Here is a 25,047-nt window from a genome sequence, read left to right on the forward strand (position 1 = left end):
CTGTACTCATCTGACATGATTAGAAAACTTCATAACCAGGCACTAAGATGTACTTCTCAGTTATCCCCTTGTAGCCTAGGAAAGTGAGCAGAGTAACAAGTTTTTCTTTGTATTTCTGATAGAGGCACTACTTGGAATTTAAAAAACAAAAGAAGTAATTTTATAGGGAGGGAACTCCCAATTTTGACATTTTTAAACCACTCAGTATTAACAAACAGAGAAAACTAGCCAGTATTTAGTAAAATGAAATTTATTTAAAAAGTATTTTTAGGAAGCTGCAGAATTGCTAATGAATGCATCTTGATAAGCCTGCAGTGTTAATTCTATATATGCTCCCTTCTGTGCTTCTGTTTCTGCAAAGACCTGTTTAAAAAAAAAGTTTGAAAATAATAATAGAGCATATACTATTGATAGTTTTTAGTTTTGAGACATCACTAACATTTCTGTAGTAGCAAAGGAAAGTCCCAGTTTAAAAAGCCTTCCACATTTCCAGTATTTTTCTGATTACCAAACAATAAGCATACTACATGGACAGAAAACAGTATCACAGTTAAAGCAATACTAATTCTAAACTAAACAAACACCAGAGGTATCCAAATATGGATGCCATCTTTCAGGAAAAAATTAAGAAACCTGACATTGCTGGATCAAAATAAAAACCATTAGGTTCAAGAGAAATCTGGAGGATAAGAGTTAGCAAACTGATTTTTCACTTTAAAGAATGGTTTCTTTTCTACCCCACCTATGATGTCATCATCACTGGTTGTTTTTATCCTTAGTAAGCTTTGTAACTGCTTTGAAGTATGCATGAAGTAATATTGGGATAGAAGCCAGATCCACAAATACGTGTCTATCCTGAGCATTAGAATCTAGAGATGAAAATTATACAATGGTCTCCCCTTCCCTTCCTGAAAAAAAATCATCTCTCAACATTTACAGAGACATCTATGTTAGCCCATAGTCTTGAGAGGTATGCAATTCCAAAATGATAGCACAACTAAGGCTTGGTATTTATACAAGCACTACCCTCCCAGCTTCTGGACACCTGGAACAGGAATGTGACCGAACTGGAGGACAGGAAGCTGCACTGGGGATGTGTACTACCCAGCAGTCCTCCACCACGCCCTGCTGGTGCCCTGACCACTTAGTTGCCAGTACTGCAAAAAACAAGGGGGCTACTGCCCCACTGTGTGAACTTCTTGGACTCCAGCAGCAGCTCTGTTTCTACTGTCCAGGCTAAAGAAATATGGTAGCTCCGATCACTCTGGTTCAAGGCCACAAATCTGTTTAGTTACCGTTAAATATGACCCACTTAAAAATTCTTTCCAACTCAGTCACCACACAGTAGCTAATGTGAAAAAAGTCCCTTTACCTTAACTAAATGTAATCCCTCAGCAGCCTGCTCTTTGGCCTCTTGAGCTGACTGGCCATCTGGATGGAGGATGTGATAGAGCTGGACCAAGCTGGTGGCATCATCGACTCTAGAGGGAAAGGGTTTACTGTTAAAAAGGTTTATTGTTTTCTTCTTTTTAAATTTTTGTTTGTACTGTTTTCTTCTTTTGCTTCACAGTCCTATAAAATGTGCCAAACTTTAAATTACATTTCAAACTTCCCTTGGGCCAGAAAAAAATTTTTATGGCCTTCAGTTTCATATTTTCAAAGGCACTTTCAGGAATACTGTCTAATTTAGGCTTCATTTCAACTCTGAGATAGGTAGGGCAGGAGTCAATACAGGCAGGGCCCAATTTATGACAGTGAATGTATTCTAAATGTGGCTGTATCCTTTTTGGAAGCAGAACATCATTTCTTGTAGAGACAGCGTTCTAATGGTAGATGATTTCCAAGCCAGCCCGCATCATCAGCAGGTAACATAATCCAACTCAGGGGGTGTGACTGTACCTTCATCCTACATAAGCCGGAGGCTGGTGGTCATGGGGATTGCTCAGTGCCACCATTGCAGTGACATCTGCTAACAAATGTTCATTGAGACAGATGCCTCTGTATGAAGCATTTTAGGAGTCCAAGGCAAGACTCCCAGGCCTCCCGTATTCACAGGAACCCATCAGTTAAAAATCAGCATCCTAGGGAAGCAAATGTGCAATTATGCATACCACACAAAAGGAAAGTCAGGTTCTACCTCAGCAGCCTATCTAGGGTCACACAACTATCTATGATGAAGCCATAACAAAAAAGCTCAAGTCTTACAGTTTGTACTTACCTTTTGTGAAACCTATAAACAATGTTTATCAACCTTAAAACTTAGCCTTCCCCAAACTAAATAATCTCTGTGCTCTCACACAGTCAATACCTTCCTACCATTTGCCACCTCAAAGCTGAGAGGGTATATAAAAATAACCCTTCTAATGGCTTCACAGGCGAATTCTATCAAACATTTAGAGAAGAGCTAACACCTGTCCTTCTCAAGCTCTTCCAAAATACAGCAGAGGGAGGAACACTCACAAATTCATTCTAAGAGGCCACCATCACCCCGATACCAAAACCAGACAAAGATGTCACAAAGAAAGAAAACTATAGGCCAATATCACTGATGAACATAGATGCAAAAATCCTCAACAAAATACTAGCAAACAGAATCCAACAGCACATTAAAAGGATCATACACCATGATGAAGTGTGGTTTATCCCAGGAATGCAAGGATTCTTCAATATAGGCAAGTCAATCAATGTGATACACCATATTAACAAGTTGAAGGAGAAAAACCATATGATCATCTCAATTGATGCAGAAAAAGCTTTTGACAAAATTTAAACCCATTTATGATAAAAACCTGCAAGAAAGTAGGCATAGAGGGAACTTACCGCAACATAATAAAGGCCATATATGACAAACCCACAGCCAACATCGTTCTCAGTGGTAAGAAACTGAAACCATTTCCGCTAAGATCAGAAACAAGACAAGGTTGCCCACTCTCACCACTATTATTCAACATAGGTTGGAAGTTTTAGCCACAGCAATCAGAGAAGAAAAAGAAATGAATCAAAATCAGAAAAGTAAAACTGTCACTGTCTGCAGATGACATGATACTATACATAGAGAATTCTGAAGATGCTACCAGAAAACTTCTAGAGCTAATCAAGGAATTTGGTAGAGTAGCAGGATACAAAATGCAGAAATCTCTTGCATTCCTATATGCTAAAGATGAAAAATCTGAAAGAGAAATTAAGGAAACACTCCCATTTACCACTGCAACAGAAAGAATAAAATAGAAACCTACCTAAGGAGACAAAAGACCTGTATGCAGAAAACTGTAAGACACTGATGAAAGAAATTAAAGATGATACAAACAGATGGAGAGATATACCATGTTCTTGGATTGGAAGAATCAACATTGTGAAAATGACTCTACTACCCAAAGCAATCTGCAGATTCAATGCAATCCCTATCAAACTACCACTGGCATTTTTCACAGAACTAGAACAAAAAGTTTCACAATTTGTATGGAAACACAAAAGACCCCGAATAGCCAAAGCAATCTTGAGAAAGAAAAATGGAGCTAGAGGAGTCAGGCTCCCGGACTTTATACTACAAAGCTCCAGTAATCAGGACAGTATGGTACTGGCACCAAAACAGAAATATAGATCAATGGAACAGGATAGAAAGGCCAGAGGTAAACCCACGCACATATGGTCACCTTATCTTTGATAAAGGAGGCAAGGATATACAATGGAGAAAGGACAGCCTCTTCAATAAGTGGTGCTGGGAAAACTGGACAGCTACGTGTAAAAGAATGAAATTAGAACACTCCCTAACACCTATACAAAAATAAGCTCAAAATGGATTAAAGACCTAAATGTAAGTCCAGACACTATAAAACTCTTACAGGAAAACATAGGCAGAACACTATGACATAAATCACAGCAAGATCTTTTTTGACCCACCTCCTAGAGAAATGGAAATTAAAACAAAAATAAATGAATGGGACCTAATGAAACTTAAAAGCTTTTGCACAGCAAAGGAGACCATAAACAAGGTGAAAAGACAACTCTCAGAATGGGAGAAAATATTTGCAAATGAAGCAACTGACAAAGGATTAATCTCCAAAATATACAAGAAGCTCATGCAGCTCAATAACAAAAGAACAAACAACCCAATCCAAAAATGGGCAGAAGACCTAAATAGACATTTCTCCAGAGAAGACATACAGACTGCCAACAAACACATGAAAAGATGCTCAATATCACTAATCATTAGAGAAATGCAAATTAAAACTACAATGAGCTATCACCTCACACCGGTCAGAATGGCCATCATCAAAAAATCTATGAACAATAAATGCAGGAGAGGGTGTGGAGAAAAGGGAACCCTCCTGCACTGTTGGTGGGAAGGTAAACTGATACAGCCACTATGGAAAACAGTATGGAGGTTCCTTAAAAAACTAAAAATAGAACTACCATACAACCCACCAATCCCACTACTGGGCATATACCCTGAGAAAACCATAATTCAAAAAGAGTCATGTACCACAATGTTCATCGCAGCTCTATTTACAATAGCCAGGACATGGAAGCAACCTAAGTGTCCGCTGACAGACGAATGGATAAAGAAGATGTGGTACATATATACAGTGGAATATTAGCCATAAAAAGAAACGAGATTGAGTTATTTGTAGTGAGGTGGATGGACCTAGAGTCAGTCATACAGAGTGAAGTAAATCAGAAAGAGAAAAACAAATACCGTATGCTAACACATATATATGGAATCTAAAAAAAAAAAAATTGGTTCTGAAGAACTTAGGGGCAGGACAGGAATAAAGACACACACATGGAGAATGGTCTTGAGGACACGGGGAGGGGGAAGGGTAAGCTGGGACGAAGTGAGAGAGTGGCATGGACATATATACACTACCAAATGTGAAATAGCTAGCTAGTGGGAAGCAGCCGCATAGCACAGGGAGATCAGCTCGGTGCTTTGCGACCACCTTAGAAGGGTGGGATAAGGAGGGTGGGAGGGTGATGCCAGAAGGAGGGGATATAGGGATATATGTATCCATATAGCTGATTCACTTTGTTATAGAGCAGAAACTAACACAACATTGTAAAGCAATTATACTCTGATAAAGATGTTAAAGGAAAAATAAAAACCCTTCTAGAGTGGGGTAAAGAATTTCTCAAGACATGGTGACCTTTGAGAGATGCTCTGGGCTCGTTCCAAGGCCCATCCACCCTAAAGGCCATGTCTTGGTAGAACTAAGAAGCCAGAAGTGAGAAAGTAAAACTTTCCAGAGGAAAAATATTTTTTAAATGTTCAGTATAAATCTGTTGTGTTTGTTGTAATCTAATAGTCCAATAAACGTGACAACAAAAGATAACAGTAATTCTCTTTAGAGCATAACCATGTGAACCCATAAAGAGCTTAAATGGGTTTCTATATCTTAGTCATGCTTAGGGCTTCTTTACGTTCATGCTACAGTACGATGCCTGTGTCTCACAGAATAATTTAGCTTCACACCCAGCCCATATTTGAAATTAAAAAAAAATAAATTTACATGTAAAGATTTTAAAGGCATCTCAATTCAAAACCAACAGTGGAACTTCAGTTTGAAATAAATGTGCAGAATCTCAATTCTGGCCTGGGCTCCGTTCACTGAGGACATGCACCCTCTACTGTTTAGCCTGGGATTTGCAGCAAACTGTCCTGTTCGGCATTCCCACAGAAGTTTTACTTAAGCAGATCAGGAAATTCAGGGAACTCAACGTTCCCTCCCAGTATGCAAATGAACTGCTTCAGAGGTAAAGCGTATGTGTGATGAGTATTACTAGAATATCGCATATTAGTACTCCTCGATAAAGAACCTTAATTTTCGAAGAAATACAGTTTTTTAAAAAAATTTATTCCTTTTTGGCTGTGTTGGGTCTTCATTGCTGTGCATGGGCTTTCTCCAGTTGCGGTGAATAGGGGCTACTCTTCACAGCGGTGCGCAGGCTTACTGCGGTGGCTTCTCGTTGCAGAGCTCGGGCTCTAGGCAAGTGGGCGCAGTAGTTGTGGCTCGCAGGCACTAGAGCGCAGGCTTGTGATGCACGGGCTTAGTTGCTCCTCGGCATGTGGGATCTTCCTGGACCAGGGATAAAACCCGTGTCCCCTGAATTGGCAGGTGGATTCTTAACCACTGCACCACCAGGGAAGTCCACAAGTACATTTCTGTGTTGCTCTAATTTCTTATAAAAAATGTTAAATTCGGGCTTCCCTGCTGGCGCAGTGGTTAAGAGTCCGCCGATGCAGAGGACGCCGGTTCTTGCCCCGGTCCGGGAAGACCCCACATGCCGCAGAGCGGCTGGGCCCCTGAGCCATGGCCCCTGAGCCTGCGCCTCCGGAGCCTGTGCTCCGCAACGGGAGAGGCCACAACAGTGAGAGGCCCACGTAGCGCAAAAAATTTAAAAAAGTTAAATTCTTTTTATAATAAAATAATTTCAGAATATTTACATTTGAGGAGCTTTATAAGAAAATTCATTCACAGGAGATGTCACTGCTAATGCACCTAAAGGCAAGTCATTTTTGAGCATCCTCATGACCACCAGCAGCCTCTTGCTTATGTGGGATGAAGGTATATTTCTGCCCTCTCAATTGGATTACACTACATATGCTGGAGAAGAGGGCTAGCCTGGAAATCACTTACCATTAGGAATGATGTTTCTATGAGAAATGACACTGTTTCCACATGGGCTGTAATTCTTAGACAATATGGAACCTTCTAGTTCCAAATGCCTTTACCTTTGTGTGAACGGTTCAGATTACACGGAGGATAGTCTGAGTCAAAACTCCTTACATTCAAGATGGCAATAATCACTAAGCTCTCTGGTGACTTTCTTACTACAGCCGTGTTGGTTTCTTTTCCTTGTTATTTTGGCCTTTCTCTAACTCAGCCAATGGAAAGATACTCGAAAATAATCTTCTCCTCAGTTCATCACAAGTTGTAAAGTATTATTTCAGCTAGAAGGCTGGGTGCACACCAGTTGAATGCTAAAATACAACAGACATTCTTTGTTTCACGCAACTTTGAAAAAAACCTGTAACCTTTTTAATGCCTTAAAAATCTTGCAAAAACAAGGAGGATCAAAAGCAAGAGTATTTTCATAAATTAAATGACTTTTACTGAAAAGCACCCATCAGAGCTTATGTCTACTTCTTTACATTTCCTATTTAATCCCCTTTAAGTATATGGAAAATTCACTGGTATCCAGGAGCACCAGTAAGGCCAGGGGTAAGTCAATATCTAGGGTATACAGTACAGATCCAAAGCCATTTACTCTTTCAAAGAATCCAGCCCTGTTTACACAACACAGAAGCAAAGACTGAGAAAACTGGATTATACTGGAAAAACAAACCCATAAACAAACTGAGGTAAGTGAAATCTATCACTGGACAGTACATTGTTATCACTGGAAAAATAACATAGATTAAATACAAGTTTAATGATAATAAGAATTTCTTTACTTACTAAGATCATACTTACAAATCTCTCTGAATCTGGTCAATCAGTAAACCATCAATCTTTTTCTTATTTACAAAATACCAAGCCATTCCACCGAAGTGTCTTGTTGAACGTAAAAGGTCATACTTTCCATATTTATCTATATCTTCGTAGGTCTGATGATGAATCTATCCACACAAAATGCAACTTTTCAGAAATATGAAAATAAATAGAAGTGAGCAGCATTACTGGGTATACATCTACTAGCATGTGAGCTGCCTAAGAAAGTATCAGTAAACGAGGTCTACTTATACCGACCTCCACTATCACTAACCAGCAGGTATGATTTAGACCAGCCCTCTACTGTAAAAGTATATAGGGCCTGGAACAAGTCTGCCAAACATTTATAGCCAGATCAATTACTCTTCAGCAGCCACGCACTATTTTTTTTTTTTTTTTTTTGCGGTACGCGGGCCTCTCACTGTTGTGGCCTCTTCCCTTGCGGAGCACAGGCTCCGGACATGCAGGCTCAGCGGCCATGGCTCACGGGCCCAGCCGCTCCGCGGCATGCGGGATCCTCCCGGACCAGGGCACGAACCCGTGTGTCCCCCGCATTCGCAGGCGGACTCTCAACCACTGCGCCATCAGGGAAGCCCAGCCACGCACTATTTATGAAGCTCCTATTACATATATATATATATATGGACCACTGGAAATAATGGGCCACCACTCCCTTTTTTCCCTATCCAATCAACTACCCCACACTAACTTATTAACTAATGTTCCTTCAGTTCTTCTAGAGTGATCTTCCTAAATGAGGACTTTGATGAGGGCATTCTTGTGTTCAAAAGGCTGCTGACTGAAGTCCAGATTCATCAGCCTAGCATCTGAGGTCACCTGTGATATGGCCCCATCTACCTTTCTAGCTTAATCTTGAACCACTCCCCTACCTATACACTGCATGTACAAGCAAACCAGATGACTGGCCATTTCTCAAGTATACTTTGTTTCCTGCCTGTTGTTCATACTTTCCCCTCTACCTGAAACACCTCTCCTCACCCAACTCCACCAGCCATAATGTTCCCTGCCCTTCTAGAACCCTCTTCAAGAGCCCTATGACGCCTGAGAGCAGGTTGTAACCTTCTCTTAGCACCTAACATCTTAGACCTACAGTGCTAATTATCTGTATACTTAACTAGCACTCTTCCCCACAATCATTTGTGGACTTTGACAGGGCTCCCTATCCTAGTTCATGCCATAACCTACACCTCCACAATACCTTATACATGGAAGGTACTATATGATTATTTATTAAACTGAACTGTAAGATACATACACTGCATTCTGGCAAATTTCTGTGAACAACTGTTTTCCTGTGTGATTAACTGAAAAAAGAATAGTCTTTGCCATCAAGCTTGGGTCTTATCTCTACCACTGACTAGCTGTGCAACTTTCAACAAGTTACTTAACTCTCTTAAATTCTCTCATCCTTCAGTCAAGGGTTGCGAGGATGAAAATATCTATCTGGTGTACATCAGGCACTTGATAGGTGTTCAGGCATTTCCCTTCTCTTCCCCCTGTATCAAAGCTTATAACCGAACTCATTGTGCTGGATTAAAAAATCATACTCATAACCATACTTAAGCCCATACTTTAGAAACTGCAGAATATACTCACTTTGATATATTCAGCAGAATCTGGCTCAAACTGGGCAACGCAGAGATTGAGGACATCAGCATGCCGGTCCTGGCTGTACATGGTCTAAACCAACACACGCAGAATTAGATGAGAAGAACATGAGAGTGCAATGCCTGTCCTGACGCCATGCCGGACCTGCCCATCCACACACAGGCCACATCTGTGCCCAGCAAGAGGGATGCAGAAACAACACAGGCTTCGTAACTGTCACACCTGGATTCAAATCCTACCTAAGCCAATTACAAGATAAATAACCCTCCTTATCATTAGAAATGTCTGTTTATCAAAGCAAAATGCCCAGCAGCACCAGAGCCAACTGTTCAACAAAGAAACCATCAGCACTACCTCTATGAAACCAAAATCACCTTACCTGAAGCTTTTCTTCCTTGAAAATTACTGGTGTTAAAACTCTACGACCTTCTTTTGGGAAATAAACTTGAATCATCCGGTCCCTTTCTTCCCAAGAGGCTTTGCGTAGTGTGCCACCTGGTTCTCTGACAACAATAAAACGCTCCTGAAATAGAAAACGTAGTCAAGGATGAGTCCGTGAGGACTTAATTTTTAGTTCCAGTGTCTCACTAAGCACCATTATAAGAATAACTTGCAATCAACAATATAAAATGCAACCGGGAAACATAAGATGCAATCATCTGTATGATTTCAATGATAACTGTAAGCCTCAAAGACCTGGCGAGATTTGACACTCCCTTCACTGATCACTGCCGTGCCTCTGACAAGCAGAAACCTAAATCAAAGTATGTACTAAATGTGATCTATAGCCGTCAAGTGGGTTCAATACATAAAACGGTTCAACTAAAAAAAGGTGACCTGAGATTCATCTAAATACATTTCAGAAGAAAGAAGTGCTATAAAACCTTTCTGAATTATTTCATTTCCCCATCCTAAAGTCTCACACAGACAGACTTTACTACTTTATGATTTATGTTTAAAGTCCCAGGGATTGAAGGAACAAACCCAAAGGTGTGGAGTCTTAATCCCACACCTCTGCGATGCCTCATACTCGAGACAAAAGTGTCAGAGACTGGCTGGTCCGCCTGCCAAATCCCAGGCCACAGGACTGCTTCCTCCACTGAATTCCACCCACTGTGTGTACCACCCAACTGGCAATTTATCACGTGCAGGATTCTTAACACCTCTCAGATATTGTTAATATTGTTACAGAACTGGAAGAGGTCAGGAATTGTGGATTACAATTCTTTGCAACACCCAGAGTGACTTACACAGAGCTTTGCACATAGCAGATAAATGAGACCCATCTGATTAATGTTTAAATTAACCAGATGGTACTGACACTCAACTCTTGAGAGATGTTATGGGTCTCTGAATGTGTTCTGAGGATAATATAATTAAAACTTTCATCAAGCACTGCAAATAGAAAAAAAAATAGCAGATGGCAAAGTAACACAGTTGTTCCTCAAAAGGATTTTGGTAATTTGAATTCCAAGTTCCTTTCTCCCTCTCAGGTTATAGAATGCTCCCACAACCAGCCTGCACAGCACTGCAAACATATATAAAAGCAAAAACTCTAATTAAAAATGAAACTGATCCCTGTTCATTATGTCAGATATACAGGTGATTGATGTACAGACATGGACATTGCTCAAATCATGTCTTCTAACCAAAATCACATATGATAAAAAGATTAGTACAGGGTGGCCCTTTTCCCAGCCCTATCACTATGCAATATTCTACTGCATCTTGTGGGCTGAACTGTAAATTACTCTTTTACTCTTTACTTGAAAAGGCTCAAACAACAACTAATATATTTTGTAAGTGCCAGAGTGTTCTTTTGGAACTGGCAATCAGAGGAAGAGGAGCTAGACAATAAAAACTACAACAGATGAAGTGGTGCCTGAAAATTATCTGGGGAAACCTGCCATTTTTACTGCAAATTCTGAACAGTGAAAATCCTTCAGGAAGTCTGAGTTTTTTGGGCATCAGCAAGAATTTCCATCTTAAAAAGCTTCAGCTACGGAAATCAGTCTAACTTGGGCAGAATCTCCCTTCTCCTATATTGCCTTGAAGATACTTTCCTATTTGTGGTTTGAGGGTAGGTTTCTGTCTTGTTCTGTCTCAGCACACCTGTCTCTTTTTCTGCAGTCAATCTGGAAATACTGTGTTCATAATCTGTAAGGAAATGGTGACATGATGATATGGTGCTGGTTTGCATTTTTCTTCTTTATGCTGTGTCTGCCAGGTCTCACTCAGTCGCAGAAATTCTGGTTTGGAAGATTCAGAGACAGCTGGGTCACACGATGTTGACCCTCGTCCCTCAGGCCCATCTCTACACAGTATTTCAAATAAAAATCATTTTGCAATTAGACATACACTTACCCGGTGTGGTATGCAATATGATATATCAGTAAACACGTATTTGGCTGTTTCTGTTCCTTCCAAAATCTTATCTTCAGCTAACACGTCATTTATTGGCGCTCGCTCTTCCAGAACTGGTGGCATTTTTAATCGGACTTTAGCCGCCTCGGCTGCCTGTCTTGTAGCCTAATGAAATAAAATATTTCTTGGGAAAGCCGCAAGGTTACAGACCAAAAGGATCACCTGACAAAAGCAGATACTAATGAAAAATGCTAAAGACTTCAAAGAGAAGAAGCTGTAGCCATGAATAAGTGAGTAAAAAGCCAAACTTGGGCTCCTGGGCCCTGGTCTTTGCCTCTGTGGTGTGGCTGAGAGCACTAGCTACAGGCTTAACCACTCTCAAAACAGCAAAGGGATGCTCAAAGACAGAGCCAGGCCACAAAAGCTGCCCGAAATAGGACAAAGGATTTCACTTATTGGGTGCTTACTATATGTTTAAATATTTTGTATTATATTTGGCTCATTTAATGCCCACAACTACCTTATGAGCTAAGTGCTACTGTTATGTCATTTTATGAGAGAGAAAATAGAGGTACACAAATGTTAAGTAAATTGCTAAGAAGCTGCAGCACTAGGATTTGAACCCAGGCAACTTAACTCCAGAGCCCCTGCCCTTAACCACTGAGCACACTGCTCCATGCCATACTGTTAACGGTGGTTACCTCTGAGAGGTGAAAGGGGCCCTTCGTGTGATACGCTATTGGGTATTTGAATTTTTTGCTATGACTCTTAATTATTTTTGAATTAGAAAGAAGAGCTATTGCTCTTCACATATTCATACATCAAAGCATTTTCCACAAAGCACTCAATACCCACGACTCCAGGAGGACCCTTGCCTGGAGTTGGACACTGTCCAGAAGGATCTCATAATCTCACCAAAGCCTCAGCCTCAAAGTACTCACAACAAATGTTCCTCTAGGAAGGAAGCTGGAACAGGCAGCACAAAGGGAGGCTGATCAAGCTGGTTCTGGAGCAGAGGCGGCTCTGCCGGACAGCCAGGCCTGGACCACACGCCCAGTCTGCCTAATTTTGGCCACACCCCCTGCTCCTCTCTGCCTGCCTGCTCACATTTCTTTTCTCACTTCTGTGCCTGCAACTCCCCCTCACTAGCACCTGTGGAAGAGCAGCTACCAGCGTCTGAAGGGGTCCTGGAAATCTTGTTTAATCCTTTAAAGGAAGGTATTATACCAATATTCTTACATTCACATACCTCTTCCAACTGTGCTTGGGTCATTAGCTTATAAGTTGGTGGCTTCACTTCTTGTATAGCTGGCTTAAAAATCTTCTTCAGATCTAAGCCTGTCATCTTGATGAGTATGCTTTGGACTTCCTCATCCATAAAGGTAGGTTTCTTGATCTTTGAGCTACCAGATTCTGTTAAAATGAATTTTTAGTAAATAAGATGTCAAAAATGACAAACCAACAAGACCTCTAAATGGAAAAGTCAACAATAAAAATTATTAACACAAGGTCTACCTCAGTATGCATAATACTAATACCTACAAGATTCCTTCATTCATTCATTTAAAATTACTGAGCATTCACTATGATAAAGATACAGTTTCTGCCAAAAAGGCACTGAAAGTCTAGTGAAGAAAGCAACATGAAAAAAGTAGCTAATGCAACATTAACAACAATCATGGTTACTACCATCTACAGAGTTGTCTCCTATATGCCGCTCATTACATACATTTTCAGGAATGCTTACAACAACCCACAAAATACTGATATCCCAGTTTTGTAAATCAGGATATCGGATATTGGAGTCTTCCTAAAGACAACTAGCTATTAAATGATAGAGCCAGGATTTAAACTGCAGTTTATCTGATGCCAGAGCCTAGATCAATTCCACTCTTCCATTACATTCCTTAGAGCAAGTGCTACATACAAGGAAGGTACAGGGGGTTGTGTGATTACAGAGGCAGAAACTAAACATAGCCTGGGAGCAGAGAAGGGCATGGTAGGGTCAAAGAAGGCTTCCCAGGTGCCTGAATAGAGCAGAGAAAAAGGGAAGGAAATTCTAGGCTGAGGGGATCCAGCTAGGAAAAAGAGGCCTGGGTCACTGGACATGACACTGAAGAGGTCATGTGGCATCATAGAAGAAAGCTGGACAGAAGAGGAGGAGACTAAGATCTCAGCTCTGCCTTATGCAGCTTGCCTATCCCTTTGCCCAACCTCCATTTCCATTAGAAAAAAAAAGCCATTCCTTCCCAACCACCTCTTCCTCTGCTAGTCCTATAAATGCTGGCGTCCTGGTGTCCCTCAGGATTCTGAACTACATTCTTCTTTTCTCCCTTCTCACATTCTTGATGGATGATCTCCTAAAGTCCTATAATTACTTCTATATGCTGGAGACTCTAAAATCTGAATCTCCAGCCAAGATCATCTTCCATCCAACTACCCAATGGATATCTCACATGCAGTTCAATACTGCCAAAGCAGAACCCATAACTTCTCTCCTGTCACAAACCTGCTTTTCCTATTATCCTTAGCACCATCCAATAGGTCACGTGGGCCAGAAGCCTACAGTCATTCTTGATTTCTCCTTTACCCTCCACATCTAGCCAACAGCAGGAGTAATGTTAGCAGCTGACACTTGTTAGATATTTACTATGTGCCGGTACTAACTACTTTACATACTTGGCACGTTTAATCCTCCTAACAACCCCACAAATACTACGATTATCCCCATTTTACAAAAAAGGATACTGACACAACACATACTGCCTGTTACACCTCATAAATCGGTCTTTAATCCTCCATTTCCCACTGCCACTACTCTAGTCAAGGCCATCCTATCTCTTGCCTTAGCCTCCTAACCTATCCCCCTGCCTCCATTCTGACCGTTCTCCACAGAACAATCACAGTCATCTCTTAAAAATGTAATTCAAACAACAGAAAAGATTAACAAAGAGTTCGTTCATTGAAAAGATAAGCAAAATTGACAAACCTTTAGCTAGACCAAGGAAAAAAGAGGACCCAAACCAACAAAATTGTAACTGAAAAACACATTACAACCGATACTACAGAATTTCAAAGGATCGTAAGAGGCACGAACAACTATATGCCAACAAACTGGACAACCTAGAAGAAATGGAAAAATTCTTAGAAATATACAATCTACCGAGACAAAATCGGGAAGAAATAGAAAATCAAAACAGACCAATTACTAGTAAAAAGACTGAATCAGCAATAAAAAATTCTCCCAATGAAGAAAGGCCCAGGACCAGATGGCTTCACAGATGAATTTTACCAAACATTTAAAGAATTAATGCCCATCCTTCTCAAACTCTTCCAAAAAATCGAAGAGGAGGGAACACTCCCAAACTCATTTTATGAGGCCAGCATTAACCAAAGCCAATAAAGGATACTAACAGAAAACTACAGGCCAGGACTTCCCTGGTGGTGCAGTGGTTAAGAATCCGCCTGCCAATGCAGGGGATATGGGTTCGAGCCCTGGTCCAGGAAGATCCCACAAGTCGCGAAGCAACTAAGCCCATGCACCAGAACTACTGAGCCTGTGCTCTAGGGGCTGCGCATTGCGACTACCGAGCCCACATGCTGCAACTACTGAAGCCCGTGAGCCTAGAGCTCAGGCTCCGCAACAAAAGAAGCCACCACAATGAGAAGCCCGCACACCACAATGAAAAGTAGCCCCCGCTCGCTGCAACTAGAGAAAGCCCACGCACAGCAACAAAGACCCAACAATAAATAAATAAATAAATAAAAACTACAGGTCAAACATTCTCAATAAAATACTAGCAAACTGATTCAGCATAACATTAAAAAGATCATTCACCATGGTCAAATGGGATTTATTTCTTGGGCTGCGAAGACGATTCAACATACTCAGGTCAATCAATCAATATTCATAGAATGAAAGGAAAAAAACATGATTACTTTGACAGATGCAGAAAAAGCATTTGACAAAATTCACGATTAAAAACTTCTAACAAATTAAGTACAAGAGGATCACACCTCAACATAATAAAGGCCATATATGACAAACCCACAGCTAACATCCTCCAAGATCAGGAACAAGACAGGGCTGTCCAATCTCATCATTCCTATTCAACACAGTACTGGAAGTTCTAGCCAGAGTACTCAGGCAAGAAAAAGAAATAAAATGCAACAGAATTGAAAAGGAAACTGTCTCTATTTGCAGATGACATGATTTTATCTATAAAAATATCCTAAAGACTCCATCAATAAACCATTAGATCTAATCAACAAATTCAGTAAAGTTGCAGGACACAAAATTAATATACCAAAACCAATACCATTTCTGTACACTAACAACAAATTATCTGAAAAAGAAAGCATCAAAAACAATACAATATTTATGGCTTCCCTGGTGGCGCAGTGGTTGAGAGTCCGCCTGCCAATGCAGGGGACATGGGTTCGTGCCCCGGTCCGGGAAGATCCCACATGCCGCGGAGCGGCTGGGCCCGTGAGCCATGGCCGCTGAGCCTGCATGTCCGGAGCCTGTGCTCCGCAAGGGAAGAGGCCACAACAGTGAGAGGCCCGCGTACCGCAAAAAAAAAAATTAATTAATTAAAAAAATACAATATTTAGTAATAAATTTAACCAAGGAGGTGAAAGATTGCTATACTGAAAACCACAAAACACTGCTGAAAAGAAATCAAAGAAGACACAAATAAATGGAAAGGTATCCTGTGTTCATGGATTAGAAGAATTAATATTGTTAAAATGTCCATACTACCGAACATCATCTATAGATTCAATGCAACCCCTATCGAGGGTCCAATGGCATTTTTTTACAGAGGCAGAAAAAACAAACCTAAAATTTGTATGGAACCACAAAAGACCCTGAATAGCCAAAGTAATCCTAAGAAAGAACAACAAAGCAGGAGGCATCACACTTCCTGATTTCAAGCTATATAATCAAAACAGTATGGTACTGGCATAAAAACAGACACATAGACCAAGGGAACAGAAATGAGAGTGCATAAATAAACTCATGCATATAGAGCCAACTAATATTTGACAAAGAAACCAAGAATACTCAAAGGAGAAAAGACAGTCTCTTCAATAAACGGTGCTAGGAAAACTGGATATTCACATGTAAAAGAATGAAACTAGACCCCTAGCTTACACCATTCACAAAAATTAACTCGAAGTGAATTAAAGTCTTAAATGTAAGACCAGAAACCATAAAACTCCCAGAAGAAAACACAGGAAAACAGCTCCTTGACATTCGTCTTGGCAATGATTTTTTGTATATGACACCTAAAGCACAAGCAACAAGATTAAAAATAAACAAGTGGGACTACATCAAACTAAAAAGCTGCTGCACAGCAAAAGAAACAACCGACAAATGAAAAGACAACCTACAAAACGCAAAAAAAATTGCAAACCATATATCTGATGAGGAATTAGTATCCAAAATATATAAAGAATTCATACAACTCAATAACAAAAAACCAAATAATCCAGCTAAAAAATGGGCAAAGGACCTGAACAGACATTTCTCCAAAGAAGATGTATGAAAGGTACATGTAAAGTACTCAACATCACTAGTCATTAAAGAAATGCAAATTAAAACCACAATGAGATATCATCTCATACCTGTTAGAATGGCTATCATCAAAAAGACAAGAGATAACAAATGCTGGTGTGGATGTGCAGAAAAAAGGAACCCCTCTGCACTGTTGGTGGGAATGTAAACCGGTACAGCCACTATGGAAACAGTATGGAGGTTCCTAAAAAAAAAAAAACTACCATATGACCCAGCAATTCCACTTCTGGGAATATATCTGAAGGAAATGAAAACACTATGTTGAAGAGATTACCTGCATCCCCATGTTAATAGCAGTATTATTTACAATAGCCAAGACACAGAAACAACCTAAGTACCGATTGATAAACGATACATATTTACATACATACATATTTACATACATACGTATATGTTTATGTGTACACAAGAGTGAGATATGTTATATACCTCACATCTTTATATACACATAAACATATACATACACACGTGTAAAATATAGTGAATAACATATAATTTTGTTACAGATACTTCTGAATTTTTCCAGAATGATAGTTTAAAAACATGTAAAAGGTGGTTCTGTTAGAGTAGGCACTCCTGATAGCATCCTGTCTTTACAGTTACTAAGAAAGAATATTATTAGTGAGAAGAAAAGCATCCCAAAGATCACATCCTAGTAGAAAATCATGGCTGTCAGAGAAGTTTAAAATTTAATATGTAAAATAATACACACACACAGAATATTTTTCAGCCACAAAAAATGAGGAAATCCTGCCATTTGTGACAACATGGATGGACCCTGAGGGCATTACACTAAGATAAGTCAGGCAGAGAAAGACAAATACCGTATGACCTTTGTGAAGTGCAAGGTGCTGGGGGGGCGGGGCGGTCAAAAGGTATAAACTTTCAGTTATAAGATAAATAAATTCTAGGAATGCTGTATGGTATACATGAAAGTTGTTGAGAGTAAATCCTAAAAATTCTCATCATGAGAAAAAAAACCTTTTTCTTCCTTTTTTTGGATCTGTATGAGAAGATGGATGAGAAGATGGACGTTAACTTACTGGGGTAACGATTTCACGATATATGTAAATCAAATTATGTTGTACACCTTGAAGTTATACACTGCTGTATATCAAATATATCTCAATAAAACTGGAAAAAAACTTTTATCTCAACTGTAATCAAGGTCACTCCCATACTTAAAACTCACCAATGGCTTTCAACACCATTTAGAAAAAAAGTTAAGGTGATCTGCTTACTGCACCGTGTCCCCACTAGACTCTGTGTTCTCCCAAGGCCACAATCCTGTTTTGTACTGGTCTCTGGCACCCAGGGTCTCTTACAGTGCCTGGCACACAGTCGTGCTCAGCACTACTCTCCCCTCAGACAGTCCCTCCCATTCCGCCAGCTTCAGTTAACATTTTTACTCCAGTACTTCTCAATGTCTATGTAACTGCATACCCAACACCTCCACTTTGAATCTCAAAAGCACCTCAAATTTAATGCGTCCAAAACAGACGTTTAACTTTGCTTCCCTTCCCATCTCCTTACCTCATCTACTCCTGCCTTTTCTCCCCCATTTCTCCTCCTCTCATTCCCCTCTAAAAAACTGCCCTATAATTAATCTTCTCTGTCTTGGTGTAAATGGGACTACTCTCCACTCAACTGCTCAAGTCAGAAACTTGAGAAGTAACATTGATTTCTCCTTTAATATCCAGATTCAAAGTCATAACCAGCCTCATCAATCCTGCCTCCAAAGTGGGTTCCCAAACTACCTGTGTTCGGTCTCATTTCTGGACTTTTGCTTATGCTGTTTCCTCCGCGTGGAATGCTTCTTGTTTTCTCCCTGACACGATTAACCAGGTCTCAGCTTTGGCCGTATTTTCCAGGAATCCTTCCTTGCCTTTTCAACCTAGTCTGAGTGCCACTCTTCTCTGCGACCCCTATCACAGTCCGGGTCACACTGTACTGCCAGTCCCCACTGGGCCGCCAGTTAGCTCAGGGCAAAACCCATGTCAGTCCTAGTCCACCGTATCCCCTAAACGTAGCTCTGTGCTTTACAAAGAGCGGAGCCCAGGCACTGACGCTTAAGTGAAGGAATTAATGAACAAACGCGGTAGACTACAGACCCCGCGGGTACAGGAGAGAGCCGACTGGGTCTAAGGTCGCGCTGCAGGAAGAGCCGGGGCCCCCGTGTGGGTCTCGCCAGCCTGAAGCAGGCTCTAGATATCCAAGGAGAACGTCCAAGAGGACGCCCCGCAGGTCACTTACCCGCCTCGGAGCCGAGCCCACGGCATGGCGTGCCAGCCCCGCAGACCCCGGGCACGGACCGGAACAGGGAACCGGGCCGGGGCCGAGCGCGGGCCCGGAAGCAGACTCGCCAGGTGACCCGAGAACCTGCCTGCGGGGTGAACAACGACACAAACGCTCCGAGGATCGCCATACTTATCCGGGCCACTCACGCCGGAAGCGTCTGAGAGCGATCCCGGGTCTCGCGCGGTTCTTAGGGCATTCTGGGAAATGTAGTGTGGAAGAGGGAGGAGGGAGGAGGCTGCCGGAAGCTACGCAATTTCTATTTATAAAACAATAAATTTCTGCTTATGAAGCAATAGATTGTTTCTTGTAAACCGCTTGTTCACAAGTAGAAGGTGTTTATGTGCTCTTTTTCCTAGACCTTTCCTTCGTTTCCATGGCTCTCAATAACAAATTTCCTGCCCAAACCTTTTCTCCCAGCCCCAGGTTTAAATCCAACTGCCCATTCGACTTCTCAGTTCAGACTTCTCACGGGGCCCCACCCCACCAACCCCGCCAAATAACACCTGATTCCAAGCTCTGATTGCCACCACCATTCCCCATCAACTCACGCACCGTTTGCTGTCTTGGAATCTTAAGTGTCCTCTGTAGTAGCTCTTTTCTCAATTTGTGCTCAATTAATTTGCTCATTTATCTGCTTGCTTATTTTTCTCATGCCATGGAGACAATGACTTTATACACTGTATTATAATATCACCTAGCCTGGTACATATGTACACAGCAGACATTTGTTGAGTAAATGACTAACTGAACAATGAAAGGATCCCATTAAGTTCTTCCCAGCTGTCCAGGATGTGCAGGTTTTGCCCTCCACCAGACTATAGGCTGGTGCCTGTACTAACTTGTCCCAACACCTGGCTAAAGAAGGGTGTTAAGTAAACGATTGTTTGAATTAGCTAGACAGATAGACTCATCTTCTAACCTCACCTCACCCACTGCCCAGTAAGAGCTCTGTTTATGAACTCATTCCCTATTCAGGCAGGGAAGGAGAGAGCCCTAGGCTTGGTGATGCAGTCAGGCATGACCGCTGCCCAGTGTGTCCCAACACTTCCTCTCACACCTATCGGATAAAAGGTGTCAGGGAGTGGTAGTGGGATGCATGCAAGTGTCTCCCAGCTATGTCCTTTCTCTGAGAATATACCAACTACTTTCCCAGAGGATAGGCCTCTGTGGTTGTTCATTTAACATCCCCCTGGATATAACTGATTGGACAATGAGTGGACACCTAACGCAGGAGAAGTGAATCCACTGGCTGCTGTATTAGTTCCCTGCAGCTTCTGTAGCAAATCATAACAAATTTGGTTACTTTAAACAACAGAAATTTATTCTCCCACAGTTCTGGCTGCCAGTAATCTAAAATCAGTAGTACTGGACTCAGGTCAAAGTATTAGCAGAGCTGTGCTCCCTTCAGAGGCTGTAGGGGAGAATCTGTCTCTTCCAGATTCTTGTGACTGCAAACATTCCTTGGTTTATGGCTGCATCACTCCAATCTCTGCTTCATATCACCTTCTCTTCTGTCTGTGCCCAATCTCTCTTTGCCTCAATCTGTAAGGTTATACATACGATTGCATTTAGGGCCCACCCAGATAAACCAGGGTAATTTCTCCATCTTCAAATCCTTAACACTTCTACAAAGACCCTGTTTCCATATAACATTCACAGGTCCCAGGGATTAGGAAATAAATATCTTTTCAGGAGGGTGGACATTTTTCAGCTGACCCCAGCTGTCCAGGTACCAAGCAGATTTTATCTCAATATTTCAAACTAAGAAACACAGAAACTATAGTTGATGGTAGAAGCTTGAAGTGAGTAACTATTTAGAGTTAGGTTTGGAACAGCCTTTTTCAGCAATGTGCTCACTAATAAGTGAGCAGAGAAAGCCAGTCTACAGAGGAAGGCAGGAAAACGGAGCAGAAGCAGAAATGGCAGAGTAGGAGGCCTGAGAAAGAGAGAGATGGAGGAAGGTGCTATCTTGGCCAGAGATGCTCCCACTTTCCTTCTGTTAACCTCCTTTTCTTGGGCTACACTAAATTTTACTAATAGGATGACCAAGTCTCCTGGTCCCAGCTTTAATCCTCAGCAGATGCCCACATCTTTCAGAGCCTCAGTCTCTCACCTGAAAAATGGGTATGATGATAGTACTTATCTTGCAGACTCTGAGGATAAAGTACTTTCAGGATCTAATGCCTAGTGTTTCCAAAGAGGGTACAAGAAGGTCATGTGGTAGCCAAGTCGGTGGCTTTCTGAAGATCTTCAGAGGGAGAGCTTTACAGAGGTATATGCTTATCAGTTAAGATTCTCTGGTTACAGGCGACTGAAATCTTTCCTATAAAACAGAGATGGAAGTGATGGGAAGGATGCTTAATATCTCACAGAGTTAAAGGGGAAGCTGAACAGCCAAGCTTCAAGAAGGACTTGAAGGATGGAAGCTCCAGGCAAGAACTGAAGAGAAACCTCTCCAGGAGGCTGCTGTCAGAATGACATGGTTCCAACTACAGTTGGCCCTTTGAAACCACACATTACACATCCACGACATTTTTTTTTTTTTTGTCTGCGTTGGGTCTTCGTTGCTGCATGCGGGCTTTTCTCTAGTTGTGATGAGCGGGGGCTACTCTTCGCTGCAGTGTGTGGGCTTCTCATTGGGTGGTTTCTCTTGTTGTGAAGCATGGGCTCTAGGTGCGCGGGCTTCAGTAGTTGTGGCTCGCGGGCTTTAGAGCGCAGGCTCAGTAGTTGTGGCGCAAGGGCTTAGTTGCTCCGCAGCACATGGGATCCTCCCGGGCCAGGGCTCGAATCCGTGTCCCCTGCATTGGCAGGTGGATTCTCAACCACTGTGCCACCGGGGAAGTCCCCACATCCACGACTTCTGCATCCATGGGTTCAAACTGTGGATTGAAAATATTCAAAGAAACAAAATTCCAGAAAGTTCCAAAAAGCAAAACTTGAATTTGCCATGTGCCAGCAAATATTTACGAAGCATTTACATTGTATTTACAACTATTAATATAGCATTTACATTATATTGGGTATTATAAGCAATCTAGAGATGATTTAAAGTGTAAGTGAGAATGTGTGTAGGCAATAAGCAAATACTATGCCATATTATGTAAGGGATTTGAGCATCCTTGTATTTTGGTATTTAAGGAAGTCCCAGAACCAATCCTCCACGGATTCTGAGGGATGACTTTACATGCTTGCCATCAAATTCAAGTTCTGGTGAAAGAAGCTGATTGGCCTGGGTGGGGTTCTATTTACCCCTGGGAAATGGAGAGAGCTGGTCCTCCGACTGACAGTTTCAAGACAACTTGGCTGCATCTACTGGTAGGATTCATCAGGTCAAATCTGGGAGAGGGATGCCTAGCTCTGTGCAGCAAGAATGAGTCCTATTATTTGTAAAACAAAAGTGATGTTTCAATTACTCAACTGCCAGTGATTTTACAAAGTCTGAACTTTTCATTATTTCCCTAAAGGGACTAGGATTTTAATTCTTCAAGATGAGGGTATGAGGATAGATGTCAGGGAGAGGGACGGAGACAGAAAGAACAGGGACTGAGGGAGAAGGGTGACAGTCTGGACAATCTAAGAACCCTTGCAATTTTCATCAACACCCTTGCAACTTCCATAGAGTCTTCAAAACCTTATCTCTGAAGCCTTTCCCAAGGGCCACACCTGCCCCATTTTTGTCCTCACCCAGAGTGTTTCTCCCCTGTTCCTGTTCATGGTCCAAACCCCCAACAGGTTCCTACAGACACAAATTCCTTGGTCAAAGCCCCGTTGTGCGCCGAGAAGGGACCAGTAGCAAGAGAAAGAGTAAAGCGAGAAGGGATACGTGATAAGGGGAGGTCCCCAAGGAAGTATCAGGAAATAAGATTCTAAGTGGGGATGCTGTCCATTGATGGGAAGGGGCCTCTGAACCAGCAGGCAGGGAGTTAAAGATGGGTAGAGTGTGGATAGGTTCTGAGTAGAGAATCAGAGGGCCTTCCTGCCTCTTGGCCTCTCTCTTCTCTGAGCAATGGAAAGCAAAGTCATTGGCTGAGAAGAGGTAGGGTTGTGTTGGGAGCTGCAGGAGTGAGAATTTTGAAGTAGCTGCTGGGGGCTGTGCACGTGGCTGTGATGCTAGAACTTGAATCCACGCAGCCCACCGAGTAGTGGGACGGTCTGTAGCACTGCAGGGCAGTCCTTCCTGATCACTCAGAGCACAGTCTTCTCATTAGCCCTGTGTGTCCTCATGGCAGACTGGTGAAGTAGACAAGGCAGGCACTGATAGTCCCACCTTCTATATATAAGCTGAGGCTCTGGAATTAAGCGTTTTGACCAAGGCCACCCAATTTATTCAAAGCAGAGATGAGGCTAAACTCTGTGGTCCCTGGCAGCTATTACAATGGAAAAGCTCTGTTTCACTTGTGTTTCTTGGGGTAGGAAAAACACTGAGACTTGTGAAAATAATAGAGACTGCCTTCCGAGCCCAGAATGTGGCCCAAAAGAGAGCAGGCAGGGAGACTGTCCTCCACCACGAGATGGTGCGGTGAATGAGTCAGTTCTTCCAACCCTGGAATTATCAGCTTATCCCCAATTTTCCACATGACACTCTGTCTCTTTTCTTCTGACAACACCTACTGAACTACAGTTCTACCCCAAACTGAACACTCAAAACAGAAAATAACTGCCCAAGGCTAAGGCTACATCTGTCTATGATGACAGGCAGGCTCTCTGCCCTATAGCACAGGGACATAAATGTCAAAGGCACTTGGGCCGGCTCCTTCCTGCCATCCCAGATGCCCCCACTGTGACGCAGGCCTAGGGCAATCATCCCATGTCACAGGCACTGTGGACATGATCTATCATAGCTGACACTTGGCTCCCCTACTCCCCAGAGCTGGCTGCTGTCAGGTTTGGTATGTGGAACATTTTGTCTGAGGGACATGCTGGCCTGGGTTGAAAGTAATTCCCATCAGCTCAGAACCGGGTGGTCTGTCACAAGGTTATTTTTCAGTTTGATCTGGACTCAGGAAGTCTTTGGGACTGAGAGCTGGTATTTTCAAAGGTTAATAAGCACATCAGAAATTTCTTTCATGAGAAAATGTGATGCATCTGACTGCCCTGACTTGCATGCAGTTCCCAGATCAGAGGCCTGAGCATTATTTCACTTTAGACTCAGGACTGCAGTTTCCTGAAGATTCCTGGGGCCTGGGCTGGGAGAAGCTGGCAGTGGGATGCACTGGCCACTACTAATGGGAAGCCAGAAAGGACAGAAAGTATGTTCTTAGGATGCCCTAAGTGTGTGTCTGTGTGTAGGTGCACATGCAGTGGGTGTTTGGCTGTGTGCATCACACAAATGTTTATGTGCATGTTTGTTTGTCTCCAGGGGACATGTGTTTGTGCATATGTGTATGTATATGGTGGTGGTCAATTGGTGTGAGTGTGCTTGTGTATTCAAATGTGTGTGTATGTGTGTACACATGTGTATGTGTGTTGAACGTGTGTGTGTGTGGTCCTGTGTATGCATAGATGGACATGCATGTGTTCACACATCTATGCTGGCCTGGGAATGGGGCGGTTTAATGGTAAGAGCTTTGGAATCAGACAGATATGGGTTCAAATTCTAACTCTACAATTTATTAGCTATATGAGCCCTTGCTACTCACCACCTTGGCTTCCTCCTCTCCAAGATGGGATGATACCACCTTTCCCCTA

General features: G+C 42.0%; 1 protein-coding gene across 1 annotated transcript; it reads right to left on the reverse strand.

Annotated features, from left to right (window-relative positions):
* Positions 1-234: 234 nt before the first annotated feature.
* Positions 235-19,517, reverse strand: MRPS22 (mitochondrial ribosomal protein S22). Its single transcript, XM_022582610.2, has 8 exons — positions 19,315-19,517; positions 12,733-12,896; positions 11,484-11,648; positions 9,499-9,642; positions 9,108-9,191; positions 7,473-7,618; positions 1,373-1,481; positions 235-363 (listed from the first exon to the last, which is right to left on the reverse strand). The coding sequence occupies exons 1-8, from the start codon at positions 19,484-19,486 to the stop codon at positions 268-270; spliced, it is 1,080 nt and encodes a 359-aa protein (XP_022438318.1). The 5' UTR covers positions 19,487-19,517; the 3' UTR covers positions 235-267.
* Positions 19,518-25,047: the final 5,530 nt, after the last annotated feature.

The sequence above is a fragment of the Delphinapterus leucas genome, chromosome 4 (assembly GCF_059928025.1).
Source record: "Delphinapterus leucas isolate spDelLeu-1000000601 "Yukka" chromosome 4, BTC_Dleu_Yukka2, whole genome shotgun sequence".
NCBI lineage: Eukaryota > Metazoa > Chordata > Mammalia > Artiodactyla > Monodontidae > Delphinapterus > Delphinapterus leucas.

Bases quoted from the DNA above. Each gene is read 5' to 3' on its own strand.
- MRPS22 (XM_022582610.2), bottom strand. From the start codon at position 19,486: ATGGCGATCCTCGGAGCGTTTGTGTCGTTGTTCACCCCGCAGGCAGGT. The intron at 12,897-19,314 runs GTAAGTGACCTG...TCATTTTAACAG, and splicing joins TGGGCTCGGCTCCGAGGCGG to AATCTGGTAGCTCAAAGATC. The intron at 7,619-9,107 runs GTGAGTATATTC...TTGTGTGGATAG, and splicing joins ATTCTGCTGAATATATCAAA to ATTCATCATCAGACCTACGA.